Source organism: Cynocephalus volans, chromosome 8 (genome assembly GCF_027409185.1).
Source record: "Cynocephalus volans isolate mCynVol1 chromosome 8, mCynVol1.pri, whole genome shotgun sequence".
Taxonomy (NCBI): Eukaryota; Metazoa; Chordata; class Mammalia; order Dermoptera; family Cynocephalidae; genus Cynocephalus; species Cynocephalus volans.
Window position 1 is genome coordinate 52,528,427 of NC_084467.1, and position 19,753 is coordinate 52,548,179.

The 19,753-nt window shown below is 37.5% G+C and overlaps 1 protein-coding gene across 2 annotated transcripts in view; it reads right to left on the minus strand.

The window, feature by feature from the left end:
* Window positions 1-3,105: 3,105 nt before the first annotated feature.
* Window positions 3,106-19,753, minus strand: part of TM2D1 (TM2 domain containing 1) — a 68,217-nt gene continuing 51,569 nt past the window's right edge. The window contains exons 6-7 of one of the 2 annotated variants that reach the window (XM_063107181.1): window positions 6,469-6,598; window positions 3,106-4,727 (exon numbers count right to left, since the gene is read on the minus strand). In XM_063107181.1, coding sequence (XP_062963251.1) covers window positions 6,488-6,598 — 111 coding nt within the window. In that variant the 3' untranslated portion in view covers window positions 3,106-4,727; window positions 6,469-6,487. Of the gene's footprint in view, window positions 4,728-6,468; window positions 6,599-9,989; window positions 10,039-19,753 lie in introns of those variants that run through there. The other variant, XM_063107182.1, reaches the window with a different exon arrangement.

Here is a 19,753-nt window from a genome sequence, read left to right on the forward strand (position 1 = left end):
ATATGGCCAGACTTGTGGTCCAGAAAGTGCTGCAAATGTCAGATGAGGAGACAGCAGAAAGACATTTGGGTTTTTGACAATAATCACTGCTCTATCTTAGTTTCATTTTGATATTCATGAAACATTTTAGCATTTACATGATGTAAAGTTGAAAAGTTTGAATAAGTTTTTTTTTGTTTTATTTTTTAACCAGCCAGCTATCTGTTAAGCAAGGGGCTCAGTATAGGCAGATAATTCCATTTTTACTAAAAACATGAAGCAATTCATTAAGAATAGTCTTTTATTATCCAACCATTAGCAGTATGTTTCAGAGAATGAGATGGTTCTGACCATCATATTGCAGGCAGGAAAGCACAGGTCTCTCTCAAGAATACGGAATTTCAATTTAATAGACCTGGGTTTTAATCCTGGCTTCACCACTTACTTTATGACCTTGGGCAAGCCATTTAACCTTTATGGGACTCACTTTACTTATCTGTAAAATGAAGAATGTCTCTTCAGGACGACCCTTTGGAAGAGTTGTGAGGATTAAATGATTTCAAGTTTATAATGTGCTTAGCACAATGTCTTACCCATGGAGAGCAACTTGTAACAAGTCAAAATCTTGAAATCTTAAGATTTGTAAGTCTTAATATTTTTTACAAATATTTTTCTTAAAAGTATCTATTTTCTAGGGAAGTAAATAATATTCTTTCTCCATCAGACAATTACTTAACTTTAAGAGTATTGCTATGTTTACTAAGATATTAAGCTTTATTTTAAAAGATATAGGAATGAGGGCCGGCCCGTGGCTCACTCGGGAGAGTGCGGTGCTGATAACACCAAGGCCCTGGGTTCGGATCCCATATACGGATGGCCGGTGCGCTCACTGGTTGAGTGTGGTGCTGACAACACCAAGTCAAGGGTTAAGATCCCCTTACCGGTCATCTTTAAAAAAAAAAAAAAAAAAAAAGATATAGGAATGAGGGGTTGGCTGTTTAGCTCAGTTGGTCAGAACGTAGATTGTGGTGCTGATAACACCAAGGTCAAGGGTCTGGATCTCTGTACAGGCTGGCTGCCAAAAAAAAACCCAAAAAACAAAAAAGATAGAGGAATGAATAACTGTTAACAAGCTGATTAGCTCAAATGCATTATCCCAGGACTCATTTGGGTACTCATTGCTGTTCATAGTTCTTTTAGTCATTCCTAATTAGTAACTTTTCTCATTTTCCAAGTTTAACCACCTCTCTATCCCTCTCAGTAAGGGAAACTAAAGACCATTATGTCTTTTTTATTTTGGTAGCTGGCTGATATGGGGATCTGAACTTGGTGTTAAAGGCTGCGCTCTAACCAACTGAGCTGATCGGCCAGCCCAAGACCATTATGAATAAGTTTCCTACTTACTTCCAACTTACTCCTTCTTAAAACTGTTCTCCCTTGTCTTGAACCTTTCTGGAAGGGAATTGGATAATACAGTCAACTATCTGACATCCTATGCCAAACAGATATGTTATCTTTCTCAAATTCTCATAACCAGCCCCCTCTCCCCAGTAGCTACCCTTGTCTCAAAGTTTTACTCTTCTCCCCCAGGCCCTGGGATATGAGGAAGAGCAATCAGTACTAATAAGCAGAGACCTAATTACAAACCAAGGGACAGACTCAGGTCCTTGCAGTGTCTTATCCACAGTTAATCTGCACCAAGATAATTAGGAATTGACTGTGGTTTTGTTTGAACCTGAGTTTGAGCTATTTCACTTCATTCCTTCTCCAAGCCCTGGTTAACTGAGACTGTACATATGTATCAAAAACTTTATTATATGATTATTGACTAAGAATGACAATTCTAGAGAAAAAATCAGAAATGTTCATCATTCATTTGAATAAAAAATACCAAACAATATGAAATTGCATAACTTATGACACAGACATGAAAATACTCTACAGCCATTAAAAATCATTTTTAAAGAGAATATTTATTGAACTAGAAAAAAATTGTACAGTGTGAAAAGGCAGGCTACAAAATAGTAAGGGAACTACGTCATTCTTGTGAAGAAAATGCACACACACACATGAAAAACTACTAGAAGGACATAAAAACACTAACATTGTTATCTTTGGGCTGTGGAATGAGATGTTTTATTTTGTTTTCCCAAATTTCTATATTAGGCTTGTATTAATTTTGTAAATAGAAAAAAGCACAATAGATGCTGATTTAATGAGAGAAGGGAAGAGAAAAGATGCCAGACCCTGGGACTATCTACTTTTAAAATGTTTGAAAGAAAATAGAACCAATATTCTAGATTTGTACTTTTAAGAACTGGGCTGGTCAGTTAACTCACTTGGTTAGAGTGTGTGGCCAATAATACAAAGGTCATGGGTTTGGATCCCCATACCAGCCACCAGCCAAAAAAAAAGAAAAGAAAAAGAACTAAGAACTAATTTCCCCCTAACCAATTTCTTGCTATTAGATCTGTTTTAGTTTCATATCTACCTGTCAATATTATAATGCTCAACTTAGCCTTATACACCTAGGTTAAAATAAGAGAAAATGACACAAAAAAACTTTTTGTAAAACAAAACAAAACAAAACCTATCCCCAAACCAATATTTCTTATACTCTTAGCAGTCCCATGAACAAATACTGGCTGTAGACATAAGTCTTAAAGAAGTCCTTTAGTTCAACATAGTGTAGATAAGAAATCTTTCTGGGTAAAGAGGTAAGTACTTTTGGAAAGTCTGTTAATCTTTTCACACTGAAATAGTACCATTTGTAAATGACAGCTACAGAGCACTAAACCTTTCTGTAAGACTGAGAGAATCCATTCCATTTACCCTAAATGGTTTAGGAGTTAACACAAGAAATGACTGAGCTAATCCATCTCTCAATTTTGACCACTGTTCTAAAAGCAGGGTTATCATATAAAACATCTGATAGAGAGGCATATAATTTATCCTCACACACAATACTAACGAACAGCCATAAAGAAATAGTGCTCCATGAAAAACAAACAAAAAAAACCTGACAGAATTTAAATATATTAACATAGGTTTAAAAAATAAATAAAAACTTGTTAAGGAATTACATACATTAGACAACAGAGAATTAAGCAAACTGAAAGTGTTCTTGTGTAAAGTTAGGAAACTATAGTGAAAATAAAGTCTAAAGGTTTAATAATATTGTGAAGTGACTTTATTTCTAAACTTAACAACCCTTTCAGGGCATAGCTTATTTGAATAAATACTTTAAGAAGCATCTGCTTTGAAACAGACTTTACACCTGGCCAAGTTAATGACTAACGATTATGCAAGAATCAAGATTACTTTTCATAATTTGACTGCAGGTATTTCACATATAATTGAACTTACGTGACTGTAAACTTATGACTTTTAAAATCTGGGCTTAGGTATTACTGAAGTAAACTTCAAAGCACTGTCTGCAACCTACAGGAACTAGGGAATACTAGAAAATGGGCATTTACCAATTGACTTTTCTGTGACCAAAAATATCATTGCTGTGAGAAAGTGGATCCTAAGAGAATATAAGCTCCTAAACGGCTGGGATTTTGTGTCTTCTTTACTGCTGCATCCCCACATAGAACAGTGCCTCCCACATGCTAGACCACATTTAATTAATGAATCAATCAGAGATGGTCCTACTGCTTATTAGGAACAATTCACTTCATCAATATTTAATAATTTCCCATCAACTGGAGAAGGTATTACTGAATTACTAACATATTATGAGGTGAATTAGACTATACAGTTTTGAGGAAAATGAGTGATAAAAATTTATGATTTTTACTCTTGAGGAGCCCAGACCCTAGTAATTTTGAAACTGGTATGTCTTTCACTAAAGAAAGAGTGGGATAGTATTCATATTATGGGGACATAACATTTCGTGTATTTCCATCTTCTCAAAACCTCTTGAACATGGTAAGAAAAACTAGGTGCTAATGTACAGGTGCTGCTTCCTTCAGACACTGGTGCATCACTTAAGGCACCTGTGCTGGCATCTGCCTGGTGGTGCTGACAGATGGAAGACATTAATCATCTGTTTGGTGTTTCCACCTTGTCCATCCAGCTCCAAATATAACCACAGTGAGCTAGATGAGTCAGTATCTGGTCTTCCAAAATCTAGTGCATCACTCCCAAAGCAAAAAAAGTAAAAGTTCACACTTTAGAGGCCTGAATCGATGCCAGAAGTACTCATGTTGCCTCAAGGTTTCAGATTCCTTGATGATCTTTAGTTCCTTGGATACCACGGCAAAGACAGATCTCAAAGCTGCAGAAAACCAGGTAGGTTGTGATAAACAAAGACTGCAGCCCCATCCAATATACACGGTATTTGTTCATACCATGGATGAACTGCTTTGAAGGATTAAAATGCAGAAGACAGCTACATTCAACATTTAGGAAGGTTTTCTTAATTATAAAGCACAAAAAATGTGAATAAGCTATATTTTTATTTTTCAGAAGCAAAAATGACAAGTGGCAACTTGCCTTTGTAAAAAGACATTAAAGAATTTCAGAGTAATAAGCTCTCTATCTCATAGAGACAGTAGCCTCAAAGACCTAATAAACAGCTCTCAAAGAAAGTCCTATTAAATAAATCTCAGAATAATATACTTTTAACAAAAATAACCACAATGAAAAAAATTATATAGAATCCATAAAGTGGTATGTGAAGAAGGAAAAAGGAAAATCTGGAAATCCACATACTGGCAGTTAAAATCAAGGAGACTCAAATCCTAAAACAGAAAAAAGAAATATGTTAAAACACAATATTTTAAGAGTCCAATGAAGTTACTGCAGATGCACATTTTAATACTTCGTTTACTCAAGACATTTTTTTATTCTTGGAACACTTCTATATACTATAGAGAGATAACATGAATGACAAGGTAGATATCTGCCTTCTTATGGGTCCTTCAAGTTTTAAGGTTTAAATCTGAGTCTGGAATCCCAATTAAATGTTTATATAATAAGCTACAGAAATGGAACCACTTTTTAAATTGCATTTGCTTAATTTTTATACCTTATGGTTTAAAAACAATCTTTTGAAAGAGACATAATTTATAGTATGAATAAGTTTACATGAAACTACACAACACTTCTCATAAAGCAGGAGAAATGATTTCTAAAATGAAGATGCCTAATACAAAATGGTATCATTATCATTGGGAGGCAGTGGGGGAGGGTGGAAGGTAGAAAACAACCATATCATAGAATGTATAGAAGACCTAGATTCCAGTTTCAGCTCTGCATTAATTAGTTATATGTCTTAGTCTCGACTTCCTAGGTCTCAATTTGTTCCCTGGTAAGAAGACGCAAATGGATCTCTAAGGTTCACTTCAATTTTAAAACTCAGTGACTCTTACAGTTTATAAGATCTGAAAAACTTTTGGGGCAATCAGTTGAATAAATTCATCATGCCTTGCAGCGTCTGTCACTGTTCAATCCCATGACAATAACTACAGGCATATCCCATAATTTTACTGTGAGAAATAAAAATCTACCCAAAGGGCAAAATTATATTTCATATGCTTTTTATACACTACTACCATATAGAAAACAAATGTTTATTCTCTTCCTGGCCTCTAGAAACAGTCTCTGAGATACAGCTGACTGAAATTCTAGTACTATGATGATGGCCAAGCCATCTACCCTGTCTTTCTCTTTGCCTGTCTGTCTCTCTGAAAGCTGCTAGGTAGTTCAAAGTAAACTATTACCTAAGAAGTACACTCTACATGTTCTATGGGACTTCTCCATTACAGAGAATGATTACACCAGGAAATGGCTTTCCTGACTTTCTACCAAACTCCTTTCTGAGAAAAATCTTGCATTATTGGAAGGTTATTTATTAGAATAAACTAACATATGGTAATTGAAATAAAAACCTTATAGTAGCAGAGTCCTAGAGAACCAGAGAGGTGAACTGATCAGAGAAAACTGATGGTATCTTTGACTTCTGCAGGTATTACCTGTTTAAAGCTGAGGCCAATAAATAATTCTCATGGGCAGGGCCAAACTTTAGGTTAGAATAAGTGCTTACAGGTAGTTCAGGGTTCAGACTCTATCAACTTTCAGGTTTAGGGAAGGACAAGAAAAGAAAGAGGTTAAAGATTATATTGACCCTTGGAGAGATGGACAGCAGAAAACATCTGCTATATAGAACTATCTACAGCACATACTTTCATCAGCACCATTATATAATGAATATCCTTTTGCTTTGATATTATTTTTTCCTTAGGAACTTTGTCCTTTAACAATATTCCCGGCAAGGAGTCTAAATTGAGAACTGCAGGAGCAATAAGCATACATAAAAATGTTTAGAGATGTTTCAGGCATATGTAGACTTGAGTTTCCTCATAAGCAAAGGGAGAGGTTTACGACACTAGATGATCTCTTAAAATTTCCTATGGTTCTAACATTCTCATATTTTTATATGAGTAATATATATAATTAAAATTAGATATAGATATCACTTACTGTTTCTTTTTAAAAATATTTATGGATATAACTGTGTTTTTCTAAATGTTTCATTAGTAATGCTCAGTCTTGTAAGTCTGGTTCCATAATAATCTATAATGTAACTACTTCCATCTGAAGGTCCAACAATCTAGAAGAGACAAATTTTCAAAATTACTCATTTTACAACAGATATTTCACAACACTTTGAGTTTATTTTTTTGAATTGTTCATAAAATTATGTCAGTAGCAACAAAAATGAAACTCGAACTAACTTGTTAAGCAAAAAAAAAAAAAAAGTAATTTAGTGGCTCATGTAGGTGAAAAGGATACTAGAGTAGCTCACAGAATCAAAAGAAAAGCTTCAGGAACCAAGGCCTCAAGGACTGAATGCTGTGCCCCATGAGGCCCCTGGTTTGGCCTCCCTGTCTCTTAGTTCTGCTCATCTTCCTTCTACAGACAGGCACTCTCAAATGATTGCCAACAGCTCTAAACTCACATATTCCCAGTTTAGCAGCTCCCAATAGAAAGAAAGTAAAAATTTTTTCCCTAGTGTTTATATACCAATTCCAGGGAAAGACTTTCATTGATCTGTTAGTTTTTATGCTTATTGCTGGACAAATTACTATATCCAAACAAACAGGATTAATATGATTGGTCAGGCTCCCTGTGGGAGATGAGGTAGTGTGATTGACTCCTGCCAGAACCACCTGGGATGGAAAAAGAAGAGATAGAAGAAACAACACATGTTCACTACATTCTTGTTCACTGAACCACATTTGTGACAATCCTGTTAAAATGATCTCTACAAATTATCCTCTAAGGTAGCAATCTTCATACTATAGTCTTCAGGGTAGACAAAGATTTACCAACATGTATGTGGGCCCAGAGAGTTTTATGGGAATCAATTTTGAAATCCCTGATTCCCACACATACTCTTTGTAAAACTGTACTGCCTGATACCATGCTATGGTGGAAGCATCACGTGAGTTTACCTTCCCACGTCCCCTTTCACTGTGGTCCTATCTCCAACCTGATAAATAACAGTAAAGCATGTCTACCATCAAAGCATACTCTGAGTCTACTGACAGCACATTGCCCTGAGGTGTAGAAACCTCTGAAGGGTCAAACAAAGGGATAATTCAAATGTTGAACTTAAGAGATTTTCCTTTAATCAAAGGTCCAAAAATATGTTCTGCCACATCTTGTTCAAAAGATACATTCCCAATAACATTTTACTTCTTTTTGCCTAAATAATTTGGTGAATTTATAACACATTTATGCTGTTTTGATCAACTGTGTATCATGAATAATTACAAAGATGATCCAGAAATCACAAAACAATTTTTTAAAAATTTTAATCAATAGGATTAGTAGAAGGTTTTCAAGTCTAAAAATATATTACATTAGGATAAGATTCTGTGGGAGAAGGGGAATAGAAATAAAAATTCAAGAAGAGAAAGAAGCAATGTAAAAATTATAATGCTTAGTGAAGGGTTCACTCACGTATTTTTTAAGTGGATGATATTTAAAATCCTATGGTATTTATATTCTGCTGCATACATTTTAAAATTGATGTAACACTTTTATTTAAATATGTCAATATTTCCTAACTAGAATTTACATCCTTTACAACTATTTAAACTTATGATGGAAAACTTAAATGTCAATTTAAAAATATTCAGAGGGTATGGACTTTAAAAAAAAATTCTTCTTGGGGTTATATAACTGGAGTTTGAAGAACACTGCTATTGAGGCATTCTTCATTTTAAAAATGAATTTGGTCTCGAAAATTTTTTTTTTTTTTTTTTTTTAGTGGCTGGCTGCTATGGGGATTCAAACCCTTGACACTGGTGTTATAAAGCCATGTTCTAACCAACTGAGCTACCTGCCAGCCCAGTCTTAAAAACTATTCAACAAATATTTAATTCCTACAATATTCCAAGTGCTATACTAGGCATTATACACATAACAGTGAATAAAATACATCTCTGCCAACAGGAAGCTTATTCTAGTGAGTTATGTTAATATTCAAATAATACTTACAAAACACTTAGGTGCTACATAACATGTCAGGTCCAGTTTTGTACTTTAACTTACTTTCTAAAGATTAAATTAATTTGGTTGGCATTTATGAATGTTATTTATGAATTTAAGTAAAAATTAAAACCTTTTTAGTGGCCAATGTCACAGAGGAAACTACTGTGAGCATTAAGCCAAGAAAGAGAAGAATGGGTAATTGACAGCATGTGAGGGAAACTAAGAAAAGTAAAGGCCAGCCAGCAGAAAAAGGCCAAATAACGTGGTAAAAAAATTCCCTAATTTGGAATAATGTGCATAGATTGGAAATGGGCCTTTTATCCTATTATCTTTTTCTTCCTATACCATCTTTCCTGACAATACCATTTACTCCTGTTGATAAAGGTATTCAAAAGTTGGAAATAAGGTAAATATATGATTGAGAGACCTTTTAATATCATGCATTTCTAATAAGCACACCTGAGGCTCATTTGACTTTCTCAGGAAATGAAACTATTTAACTAAAAACTGATTAAGTCTGGTGCCTTTTACAGTCTTGTCAAGTTAGCAGTTAACTTGTAGAAAAATGACAGGGTATTGGTTTTTCCCCCCTCCCTGTCCTGTAGAGAAGATAGCCCAAAAGATTAGTTTTATTGTCTGGTTACATGATTCAATTTTCTATCTAATTTAGCAATCTTATTACAGCATTTATTTCCTCTCGAACTATTAATTCTGGTTCATCAACAACCAGTTCTGCTATGGTAATTCCATTTCTTTTTCTAGGGATTCATTTAGCCTGGGCATTAACAGAATTCTGGCCAATCACCTATGGGACAAGTTCATTCAGGGGCTTATTTACTCTTAAGAAGATACATGTGAGAGGAAACAGGTCTTTTTCTGCCCTTGAAAGTGACTATGTAAAGAACTGATACTTAACCAAAGGACCTGAAGATGGCAAAGAAACAGAAGGTAAGAAGGAAGGAAAGAGGAAGAGAGAGAAAGAGGGAGGGAGGGAGGTAACACTGGATGGATTATGATCTTTCACTATGGCCTTTTACTCTGAATTAACAAATCTTTAAAATACCCTATCTCCAGAGTGTTAGACAATATAATAAACTATATGATAAAAATGTTACTTGTAACCAAAAACCCTAATAATGCACTTGTCTTCAATGCCTCCTACTGCTAGGTCACCAAAACACACTAGCTGCTATTCTCTGCTAAAACAATGTGAAGAGCTGCCCCAAAGACAACCAAATTAAGTCAGTGAGGTAAAGCACTAGACTGAAAGGAAAACTTGGAAGAGAATGCTGTCACTTACGAGCTTTAGGATCAAATAATTTAATCTTCTGTAGATCTCAGTTTTTCTTATCCATACAATGAGGAATAGAACAAGCTGATGTATAAGGTACAGTTCAAATTGTAATGTCTTCTACAACTGTGTCATTTAAGTACAAACACCTCAGTTTAGGCTTCTATAACGTATTAACATACTTTTCTATGAACTATGCTAAGAAGAAATTGTTCTCTCTGTTTAAGATTTTACTATCAGCAATGAAATCAAGGTGTCATCTGGAAAAAATAAAAAGAAACAAAATCAGTCTAATCAGTTGGATGCTGAAAAAAACGAAAAAGGAAAAACAAAATAAAACAAAAAACTATCAGCTATAAAGATTTCAACTACTCAAATTCAAATTCTCACCAAAAATTTTTAAAACCCTATCTTTAAGCATTTCATATACTTTTATAAAATAAATGTGCCAATTCTAAAATCTCTCTATCAGTATATTATTGGATTGTTAATTATAAAATTACAAATCTCTTAAAGTATCCCATACATGGAAATTATTTACTCAGTAAATAGCCCATGTCCATTTTTTCATTGACAACAGAGTATAAAACCTATAATTATGAGTTTGTTTCTCTGCTAAGAAATATTCTGGAACCAAATTCTGTAGTATGAAGTTAAGCTGCCATTTAAGAAGCTGGGGGCAGATTTCTGAAATCTGTGAGGAGAAGAAAGACCACTTACATACGTCATTCTAATTAATGGACCAAGAGGTTGCCACAGGTCTTTATCTTATTAGAGGGGAAACAGCAGGGCTAGCTACTATACTATGGAAAGCAATTTTGTATGAAGGGCAACATGTCTCTGTGTAAGAAGCCCTAAAACCCTGAAAAAGCAACTTCATATCCCTCTTTATTAGTTTCCTGAGGCTGCTATAACAAACTACCACAAATTTAGTGGATTACCACAACAGTTGTCAAGGCTACAAGTCTGAAATCAGCACAACTGTGTACTCTACAGAGACTCTAGGGGAGAATCTGCTTCATGCCTCTTTCAAAGCCTCTAGGGGCAATTGGCATTCTTTGGTATTCCTTGGCTTTTGTCCATTATCACTCCAATATCTGTCATTGGATTTAGGGCACCCCTGGATAATCCAGGATGATACACCCATCTCAAGAGCCTTAACTTAATCACACCTGCAAAGACCCTTTTCCCAAATAAGGTAATATTCATAGGTTCCAGGGATTTGATATGGATGTCTTTTGGCCTACCATAACCTCCTTCTAGAAGACGGTTGGTGGCAGTTTAGAAGGACTGAGTGGAATTTCTTTCTTTGTGTCATTTCTGATTGTTTTCACCATAAAATTTTATTTGTAACTTAAATACAAAAAAATCTTAACTTGTTATCTTAAAGGGATAGGCTGTTCTATGGGTACAAAATCTATAGCAAGAACAGTGAATCAGATAAATTTCAAAAAATATATTAAAGTTAAGAATGCTAAGTGGTCACCAAATTTCCTGTTGTTTTTCTCTTTATCCTTGATGCCCACTCTAATTCTTGACAACCCCTCCCCCCACCTACTCATAGACATCTGCACAAATAATGAGCATACACTTAATTTGGTATACGATGTGGATACATATTTATTCTTGAAAAATGTGTTCTTTGAATAAATATGTTTTTAATTTATCTGAATAGTATTGTGTTATAAATCTTAATCAAGTTTAAACTGTTTTCACAGTACACTATAATTTTAAGACATTTCCATGTAGCTGTATGTACATCTCTAGGTAAGTGCTTATAATTACTGCCTAGTGTCACACAGAATGCATCCATTTCCCTACTGGTGGACACATCTATGTTGATTACAACTTCCTGTTACCACAAACAGTAGACATTTTTGTACATGTCCCCTTGTGGACAGGAGTATGAGTTTTCTGGGGTAAATGCCCAGGAATATCTCTTTATTTACTTATTAGTTATTCGGGTAACCTGTTATATGAATCCCTCATTTGTTTACTGTGCTCATTTAACTGTTAATCTCCCTATCATTTTCCTGTTGATTTGAAGAAATTACTTGTATATTCTAGATATCAATTCTTGTTGCTAGGATCCTTTTACTTAGTCTATTAACTGTTAACTTTGTCTATGGTATCCTTTTTGAAAAAGAATTTCTTAACTTTAATGTAGTCAAGTTCACTGATTTTTTTTTTTCCTTTATGGTTTAATGCTTTTGGGATCTTGTTTAAGAAGGCTTAACCCATCCAAGTTCACAAGGATATTCTTTCTATTTAGCTTTATATAAAAGTTTACCTTCTAGGAATATACCTAAAAGAACAGAACAGGGACTTAAACAGATGCTACATGCAGATGTTCATAGTAGCATTATTCACAATAGCTCAAAAGTGGAAACAACCCAAGTGTCCATCAACAAATAAATAAACAAAATGTGGTATATACATACAATGGAATATTATTCAGCCATAAAAAGGAATGAAGTTCTGATACATGCTACATCAATGAACCCTGAAATCATGCAAAATGAAATAAGACAGACACAAAAGGACAAATATTGTATGATTCCACCTATATGAAATATGTAGAATAGACAAATTCATAAAGACTGAAAGCAGATTATAAGTTATCAGGAGGTGAGGGAAAAGGAGATGGGGAGTTATTGCTCAATAGGTATAGAGTTTCTTTTTGGTGTGATGAAAAAGTTTTGGAAATAGATAGTGGTGATGGGTGTATAACATTTTGGACATAATTAATGCAACTGAACTGTTTACTTAAAAAGGGTTAAAATGGCAAATTTTATATATATATATTTTACCACACAAAAAAGAGCTTTCCTAATTTAAACATTATTAATAATGTAATATTAATGTTCACAATTTATAAACTTTTGATTTTGTTAGTGTAAAATGTATTCTTGTTTTACGTATTTAGGTAGCATTGTAATAAAAATAAATTAAAGGAAAAAATGTGGTTATCATTAAGTATTTTATCACCTAAACTTTAGCAACAGATATGACCCTTCATTTAATGGCTCTGCATTGTCACTGCAGTCATGCTTCTTAGATGAGTCAAACATTTTATACATTTTAAATGTAATGAATGAATTCAGAAATGAAAGAAAAAAATAAAAACACTTTATAGAACTCTATCAATGTGCTGTTTTTCTGTCTAAAATACTTATAAGTTTCTCCATACAAAGAATGCAAAAATTAACATTGGCAAGTTATCTCCTGAAGACCTAATCTGGTGATAAAAGTAAAAAGACTCAGCTGTCTGCAATCTGAGGATAATTATACAACCTGTGTCCATTCCAAGTCTCCCAAGTTAGTAAATTTGATTTTTCTTAAAATTCAAATTACATTTTTGTGTCCAGAACTGACTTGTGTGTGTGAGATGAGGCCATTAAAACCATCTGACTAGTCACATTTTAATTAAGCATCAAAATTCCTACACAGTGCCACAATTTATGCATTCAGAACCTCTAACTTTATTTGATTTAAAAATGGTTAGTATTAATCCTAAATGTCCAATATAAACATTACTCTTTAAGGAATGAGTAAGATTCACCATTATATCTCCTGAGAAAAACAAAACTTTGAGATTAGTCTCAGAACCAGTTTAAGATAGTCTTTGTTTTGAAAATTCCTTTAAGTCACTGAATAAAAATCTGCCCACAAGGTAAGTGAACTAAGTGAAATTTACCTAATTAAGGTGACATGACAGGGCAGAAGCTACACAATTATTAGTCACCTGAGTTTTCTAGTTTATTTCCCCAATTAATCACACCAGGTTTAAATAAATAATGAAAAAAGTTGAAAGATTATATCTACAAAATGTTCTCTGTTTTCTACATATTGCTGTCCTACATCTAGTAAACTATCAAGTACTCTGATCAACTTTCCCAGCACTGGTAGTAGATTTAGGGTGATTACACATTTAGCCCTTTGATCAACAGCATGTATTTCACAGGGCAAGGGCATAGGCTATGTCTTTGATAAATTGGCTTACACAGAAGTAAACCTATAGCTTTGTCCTTATTTATGCTCTAAACTGAAAAGCTTAGGCTTTTACAAGTTTTTGTAAAATTCAAAGAATTTAAACAAGATAAAGTCAAGATAATTCTTTTTTTTTTAAAGCCTGCAGTTTCCCAAGGAAATATTTTATTTCTGATAATAAGTGGAATCTACTATCAGACCATTCCTGGCATAGTTGATTGTAAATTCTTTTAGGGCAAGGGCCCCACATTTTTATACCTAAATTGGTGCTCAGTAAACCCATTTCCAATGATGGAACAGAACCTACTATATTTAATCACATCAACTTTCATTTTCGTTGGGGAAAAATAGGAAAATGGTCAGGGCCCCTCAGATGTTCAGAATCTTGCTGAGTATTTGCTGTAAATATCCTCAGGTGTTCCTTGTTACTACTTAATGTAATTGTGTATGGGGTCTGACCCACAGTGCTTCTCAGAACTCTCAGAGAAGCCACTAGGAGAGTTGCTCCTAGATCTGAATAAAACCCACTCATTTTTCTATACCCACAGCTCCCAGGACCTTTTTTTCCCTACGACCTAGCTCACAGACCTGCATGTGGAGGGTTTGTGACCCGGTCTCTGCAACAGACTCAAGGGGTCTGTAAGCCCTAGCTTTACTACTGGCGTAGTCGGCAGGATATGTGAGCAGGTACGAGAGCCAAAAGCCCCTTGGAGAGGGAGGAAATGTGGCTACTCCTGAACATGTTGTGCCCTATGGCCACTTTCCTGTTGACCAGGATCTGGTTGCTGCTTACTATACTACAAGTCAGCATAGACCAGGCACTCCACGAAGCAGTGCAGCCTTGGAGAGCCCCTTGGGAGGGGGAGGAAAGGTAGCTATCCTTGAGTATGTGGTGACCGGTGACCACTTTTCTGCTGACCGGAGCCTGGCTTCTGCTCACTATGCTACGAACTGATCGAGATTTAAAGAAAAAAGCAGAGTTGTTGGAAGCATGAATAATTTATCTGGAGGATGATGTGCTACAACTGGGCACCCCTGCCTCTCACACATGGAAGAATGATAAACCCAGTGGTGAGTTGGAGGAGAACATGCATCTCCAGGCACAACTTGCTGTGCACCAGAAACTGAAACACAAGCAGCCTATAGGACCAGGTGGACAACCGGCGGGTGATCCACAGGTGACTGAATTCACTACCTATGTCCCGTATACCCAGGTTGAATTAGTTGATTTAGGGAGACAGTTCTGGCAGAAACAGGGGGAGCCCCTAGCTGCTTGGCTGCTGCAGTTATGGGACCTGGGGTGGATAGTGTGATGTGCTCTGATGAGGAGATGGAAAAATTGGCCTCTATTACCATGCACCCATCCCTAAGGCAGCGGCTGCAGAATAGCCACAGATATGCACAAGGGCCAGGTAATCGCTCCTTAATGGAATGGGTGAGTGCAGCTGCCCGAACCGTGTGGGCAAATGCTGAAGAACTGCCCAAGAATGTGAGTAAATGGCAAACATATACTGACTTGGTTCAAATAATTCAGGAGCTGGGGATGAGGCAGTCCATGTTTAATGTAAACACCTGTGGCCTGGAAGATGAAATTTTTACAGGCAGCATGAGAGACATAGTGCTGCAAAATGCCCCGTCTACATCCTTTGGGTCACTGATGGCCATACTGGCCCCATACATTTGTCATCCTATACATGAAGTAATGACCTGATAGCCAGGCTGGGTGAAGTAGAGGAGAGGAGAAAGCAAAAGAGGTCCGGAAGGTGACTAAGACCCAACCCCCCAAAAATGATCCGGATTTTTACCCTGAGGGGACCAATCAAGACCAGCCATAAGCAGATGTGGCTTGACTTGCTTGAAGCAGGGGTTAATAGCAAGAAAACTGACCAGCAGCCAAATGCAGTCTTGTTTGCCTTGTGGCAGCAATTATACCCTGGACAGCATTTCACTAAACGTTCAAAAGCAGGTAGCAAAGGGCGCTCAGTGGAATTAAAGGATTTTTTGATTGCTTCTGAGGAGGTGGATGAAATGTTCCAGTTCGATTAGGGAGCAGGCCAAGGTACCTGTCTTTTGAGGGCAGGCGAAGACCAGAGGCCTCATGATGAACTGGCAATACATTGGTCAAGGACTAATGTGCAGCGTGTTTTGGTGCTGGTAGATACAGGTGCAGAATGTAGCCTGATATATGGCAATCCAGATGAGTTTGCAGAGGCCACAGTTCGTATAGATGAATATGGAGGACATACTATTGAAGTCAATGCTGTGTCATTGCCATTAAGCATAGGACAATTGCCCCCTCATGTGTATAGTGTGTATATATATATATCCCCAGTAGCTGACTACATCTTGGGTATGAATGTACTTTATGGTTTGCACCTACAAACAACAGCTGGAGAGTTTTAGCTACAAATACAGACAATAAAGCCTGTGTTACGGGGGATATGCTAAACATGACCCACAGGTGTTACCCAAGCCAAGATGTGTAGTTAATGTAAAGCAATATCGCCTACTGGGAGGATATACAGAGATAGGTGCCACTACATTGGAGTTAGAAAAAGTTGGCATTATTTGTCCAGCTCATAGCCCATTTAATGCTCTGTTATGGCCAGTGAAAAAACCTGATGGTACCTGGAGAATGACTGTAGACTAACGAGAACTTAACAAAGCAGTGCCTCCTTTGCATGCAGCTGTGCCTTCAGTTCACAACTTGGATCAGCTGACGACTCAGCTGGGAACTTATCATTATGTATTAGGCCTTGCAAATACTTTCTTCTCTATTTCAATCTTGGCTGACAGCCAAGATCAGTTTGCCTTCACCTGGGAAGGCAGGCAGTGGACCTTTCAAGTATTACCCCAAGGCTAGCTGCATAGCCCAACCATCTCTCATGGTTTAGCGGCTGGGGACCTAGCCAAGTAGACAAAGCCAAGCACAGTTATGATGTTTCACTACATTGATAATGCGTTGTTAACCTCTGATTCTCTTTCACATTTAACTCAGGCAGCTCCAACACTACTAAGCCATTTGGAACAATGTGGGTGGGCTATGAACACAGCCAAAGTACAAGGACCTGGACTGTCAGTCAAATTCTTAGGAGTGGTCTGATTGGGTAAGACAAGGGTAATCCCAGAAGCTATTGTAGACAAGACACAGGCATACCCTCGACCCAAAACTCTAGCTCAGCTACAGACATATTTGGGACTTCTGGGGTATTGGAGAGCTTTTGTACCCCATATGGCTCAAATGACACACCCACTGTATGCATTAACAAAGAAAGGAGCCCCCTAGGATTGGACTGAGGAAGTAGAACAGGTTTACTGGGCTACAAAAAGGGCACTACAGCAGGTACAGGCTTTACAAGTAGCTGATCCCACTAAGCCTTTTGAGTTAGATGTAAATAACACCCAAGAAGAGTTAGGATGGTGTCTGTAGCAGAGACAAGACCAATTCCGAACACCCATAGGATTCTAGTCTAAGCTCTGGAAGAGTGCTGAAGTATGCTATTCTGTAATAGAAAAACAGCTAGCAGCTGTGTATTCTGCCTTGATGGCCACTGAAGCTATCACAGGAACTGCCAAAGTCCTAGTAAGGACAACATATCCCATACTAGGTTGGCTGCGCATGTGAACAACCAACCCTAAAACAGGTGTAGCTCAGACTCCCACTCTGTCTAAATGGGGAGCAAATATAGAACAAAGAAGCACTGTGTCAACGAGTCCTCTGTCCAAAGAGTTGCAAGCTATGCTAGGCCCAGTAGAAGTTGTGGAGGAAACTTTGACACACCTCTTACCCATGGAGGTAGAGGGTACACCTTTCCGTGTGGGATAGGGACCTATCACAGAACAAGCTTGGTATACAGATGGCTCTAGCATGGGACCCTCAGCATCATGGACAGCTGTTGCTGTCCAGCCCTTAACAGATACTATGTGGTATGAAAATGGCACAGGGCAAGGCAGTCAATGGGCAGAATTGAGAGCTGTTTGGATGGTAATAAAAAATGAGGCTGGGCCATTAATCACCTGTACTGACAGCTGGGCTGTGTAAAAAGGTTTAAATCTTTGGATTTCTACTTGGAAATATCAATGGTAGATCGTAGGACACTGACCCCTGTGGGGACAAGCCATGTGGCAAGCATGATGGGAATTGGGACATGAGAAAGGGGTAACCCTTTTTCATGTCACAGGACATTTCCCACTAGCCAGTCCAGGAAATGATGAAGCTGATGCCTTGGCTAAGTTAAGATGGCTGGAGAGAGCCCCAGCTACTGATGTAGCCCAATGGTTACATCAACGAATGCAGCATGCTGGCAGCAAAACCATGTGGATGGTGGCTCAAAGATGGGCCTTGCCTATAAAATGGGAAGATGTAGTGAATGCCTATCATGCTTGTCCAGTATGTGCTCAAGAGAGTCCACACCCCCGGTGGGTACCCCATATAGACGGGCAAATAACTCGAGGAAGGGTGCCCCTGACTCGATGGGAAATGAACTTTGTCAGACCACTGCCAAGGTCAGAGAATTTCAGATACATCTTCACTGCTGTTGATACAGCTACTGATCTTCTGTTTGTATGGCCTTGTAAGGCCCCAGACGAGGTAAACACTGTGAAGGCATTAAATAGCCTTATGGCCATGTATGGCTGGCCTACATTCATAGAGAGTGACAATGGAACCCACTGTACTGGATATGAGGTTCAGAAGTGGGCTTCCCAGTTGTCTACTCAGTGGAAGTTACATATGCCATATCATCCCCAGGCAGCAGGGATGATTGAGCGATACAATGGTCTTTTAAAAAAGGGGCTAAGGCTATCTGCCCAACCCCCATCCTTGAAGGGGTGGACACAACCGTTGTGGCCAACAGTCAGGATTCTAAATGAGAGACCCCACAAGGGTGGGCCCTCTCCAGTGGAAGCTCTGTTGCATAGGGCTGCAGCACCTATACAACTGCAAGTCACTACTCGAGATGAGCTTTTGAAGCCACGATATGGCAAGAATGGAAATATTCTCTTACCAGCCCCAACCTGTTTACAACAGGCACAGACAGTACAATGGGAATGGTCTTAGAGAATAGAAGCCCCGCATATATGCTGGGTAGGCCTAATAGGGCCTTGGGGGAAAAGATTAGAAGAAGACTTGCAAATTTCACCTTGGGTGACAAGTACTGGCCTCCTTGAGTAAAGGTAACATGGCCTGGAACAGATAAGCACTCTATTCTAAATGGCACATTTGTATTATCATTATGGCCAATTATGAGTTCCCCTATACTGTTACACATAGTGCCTACAGATACAACAGTACTAGCAGATAATGTATGGTACCATAAACCAGGTAAGATACCCATTCCTGCAACCATCCTTTCCCAGGATGTCAAACTAGCAATGTATCTTACCAGAGGAGTGAGAACTCCCCCTATTGGTACCAATAACCCTTCTGTCTTTTCACCCATAGTGTTCTGGCTGAGGGTACCAGAGTCAACTGGATACAGACATACGTTCATGTGACGAATGTTGGCTTATTGAATATACTTATTGAATATACACTGAACTTCACACCAATGATGACTACTAACCGGACATGTGCAGCTAATAGTTGAAAGAACAAAACTACAGGACAAGACTTAAGGCATACTGGACAGACAATAGGTTATATGAATGTAAAGGTCATTTATCCTCGCTAAGGGAACATCGCGGAAGATTCTGAACACGTAGATTGTACAGTGAGGGACCCTGAAGGGGTGGATTGTTGGGGAAAAAATAGGAAAATGGTCAGGGCCCCTCAGATGTTCAGGATCTTGCCAAGCACTTGCTGTAAATATTCTCAGGTGTTCCTTGTTACTACTTAATGTAATTGAGTATGGGCACCCAGGTGTCCAGGGTTATGGACTTAAGCATAAAAGACTAACAGCTCTAATCCACATTGCTTCTCAGAACTCTCAGAGAAGCCACTAGGAGAGTTGCTCCTAGATCTGAATAAAACCCATTCATTTTTCT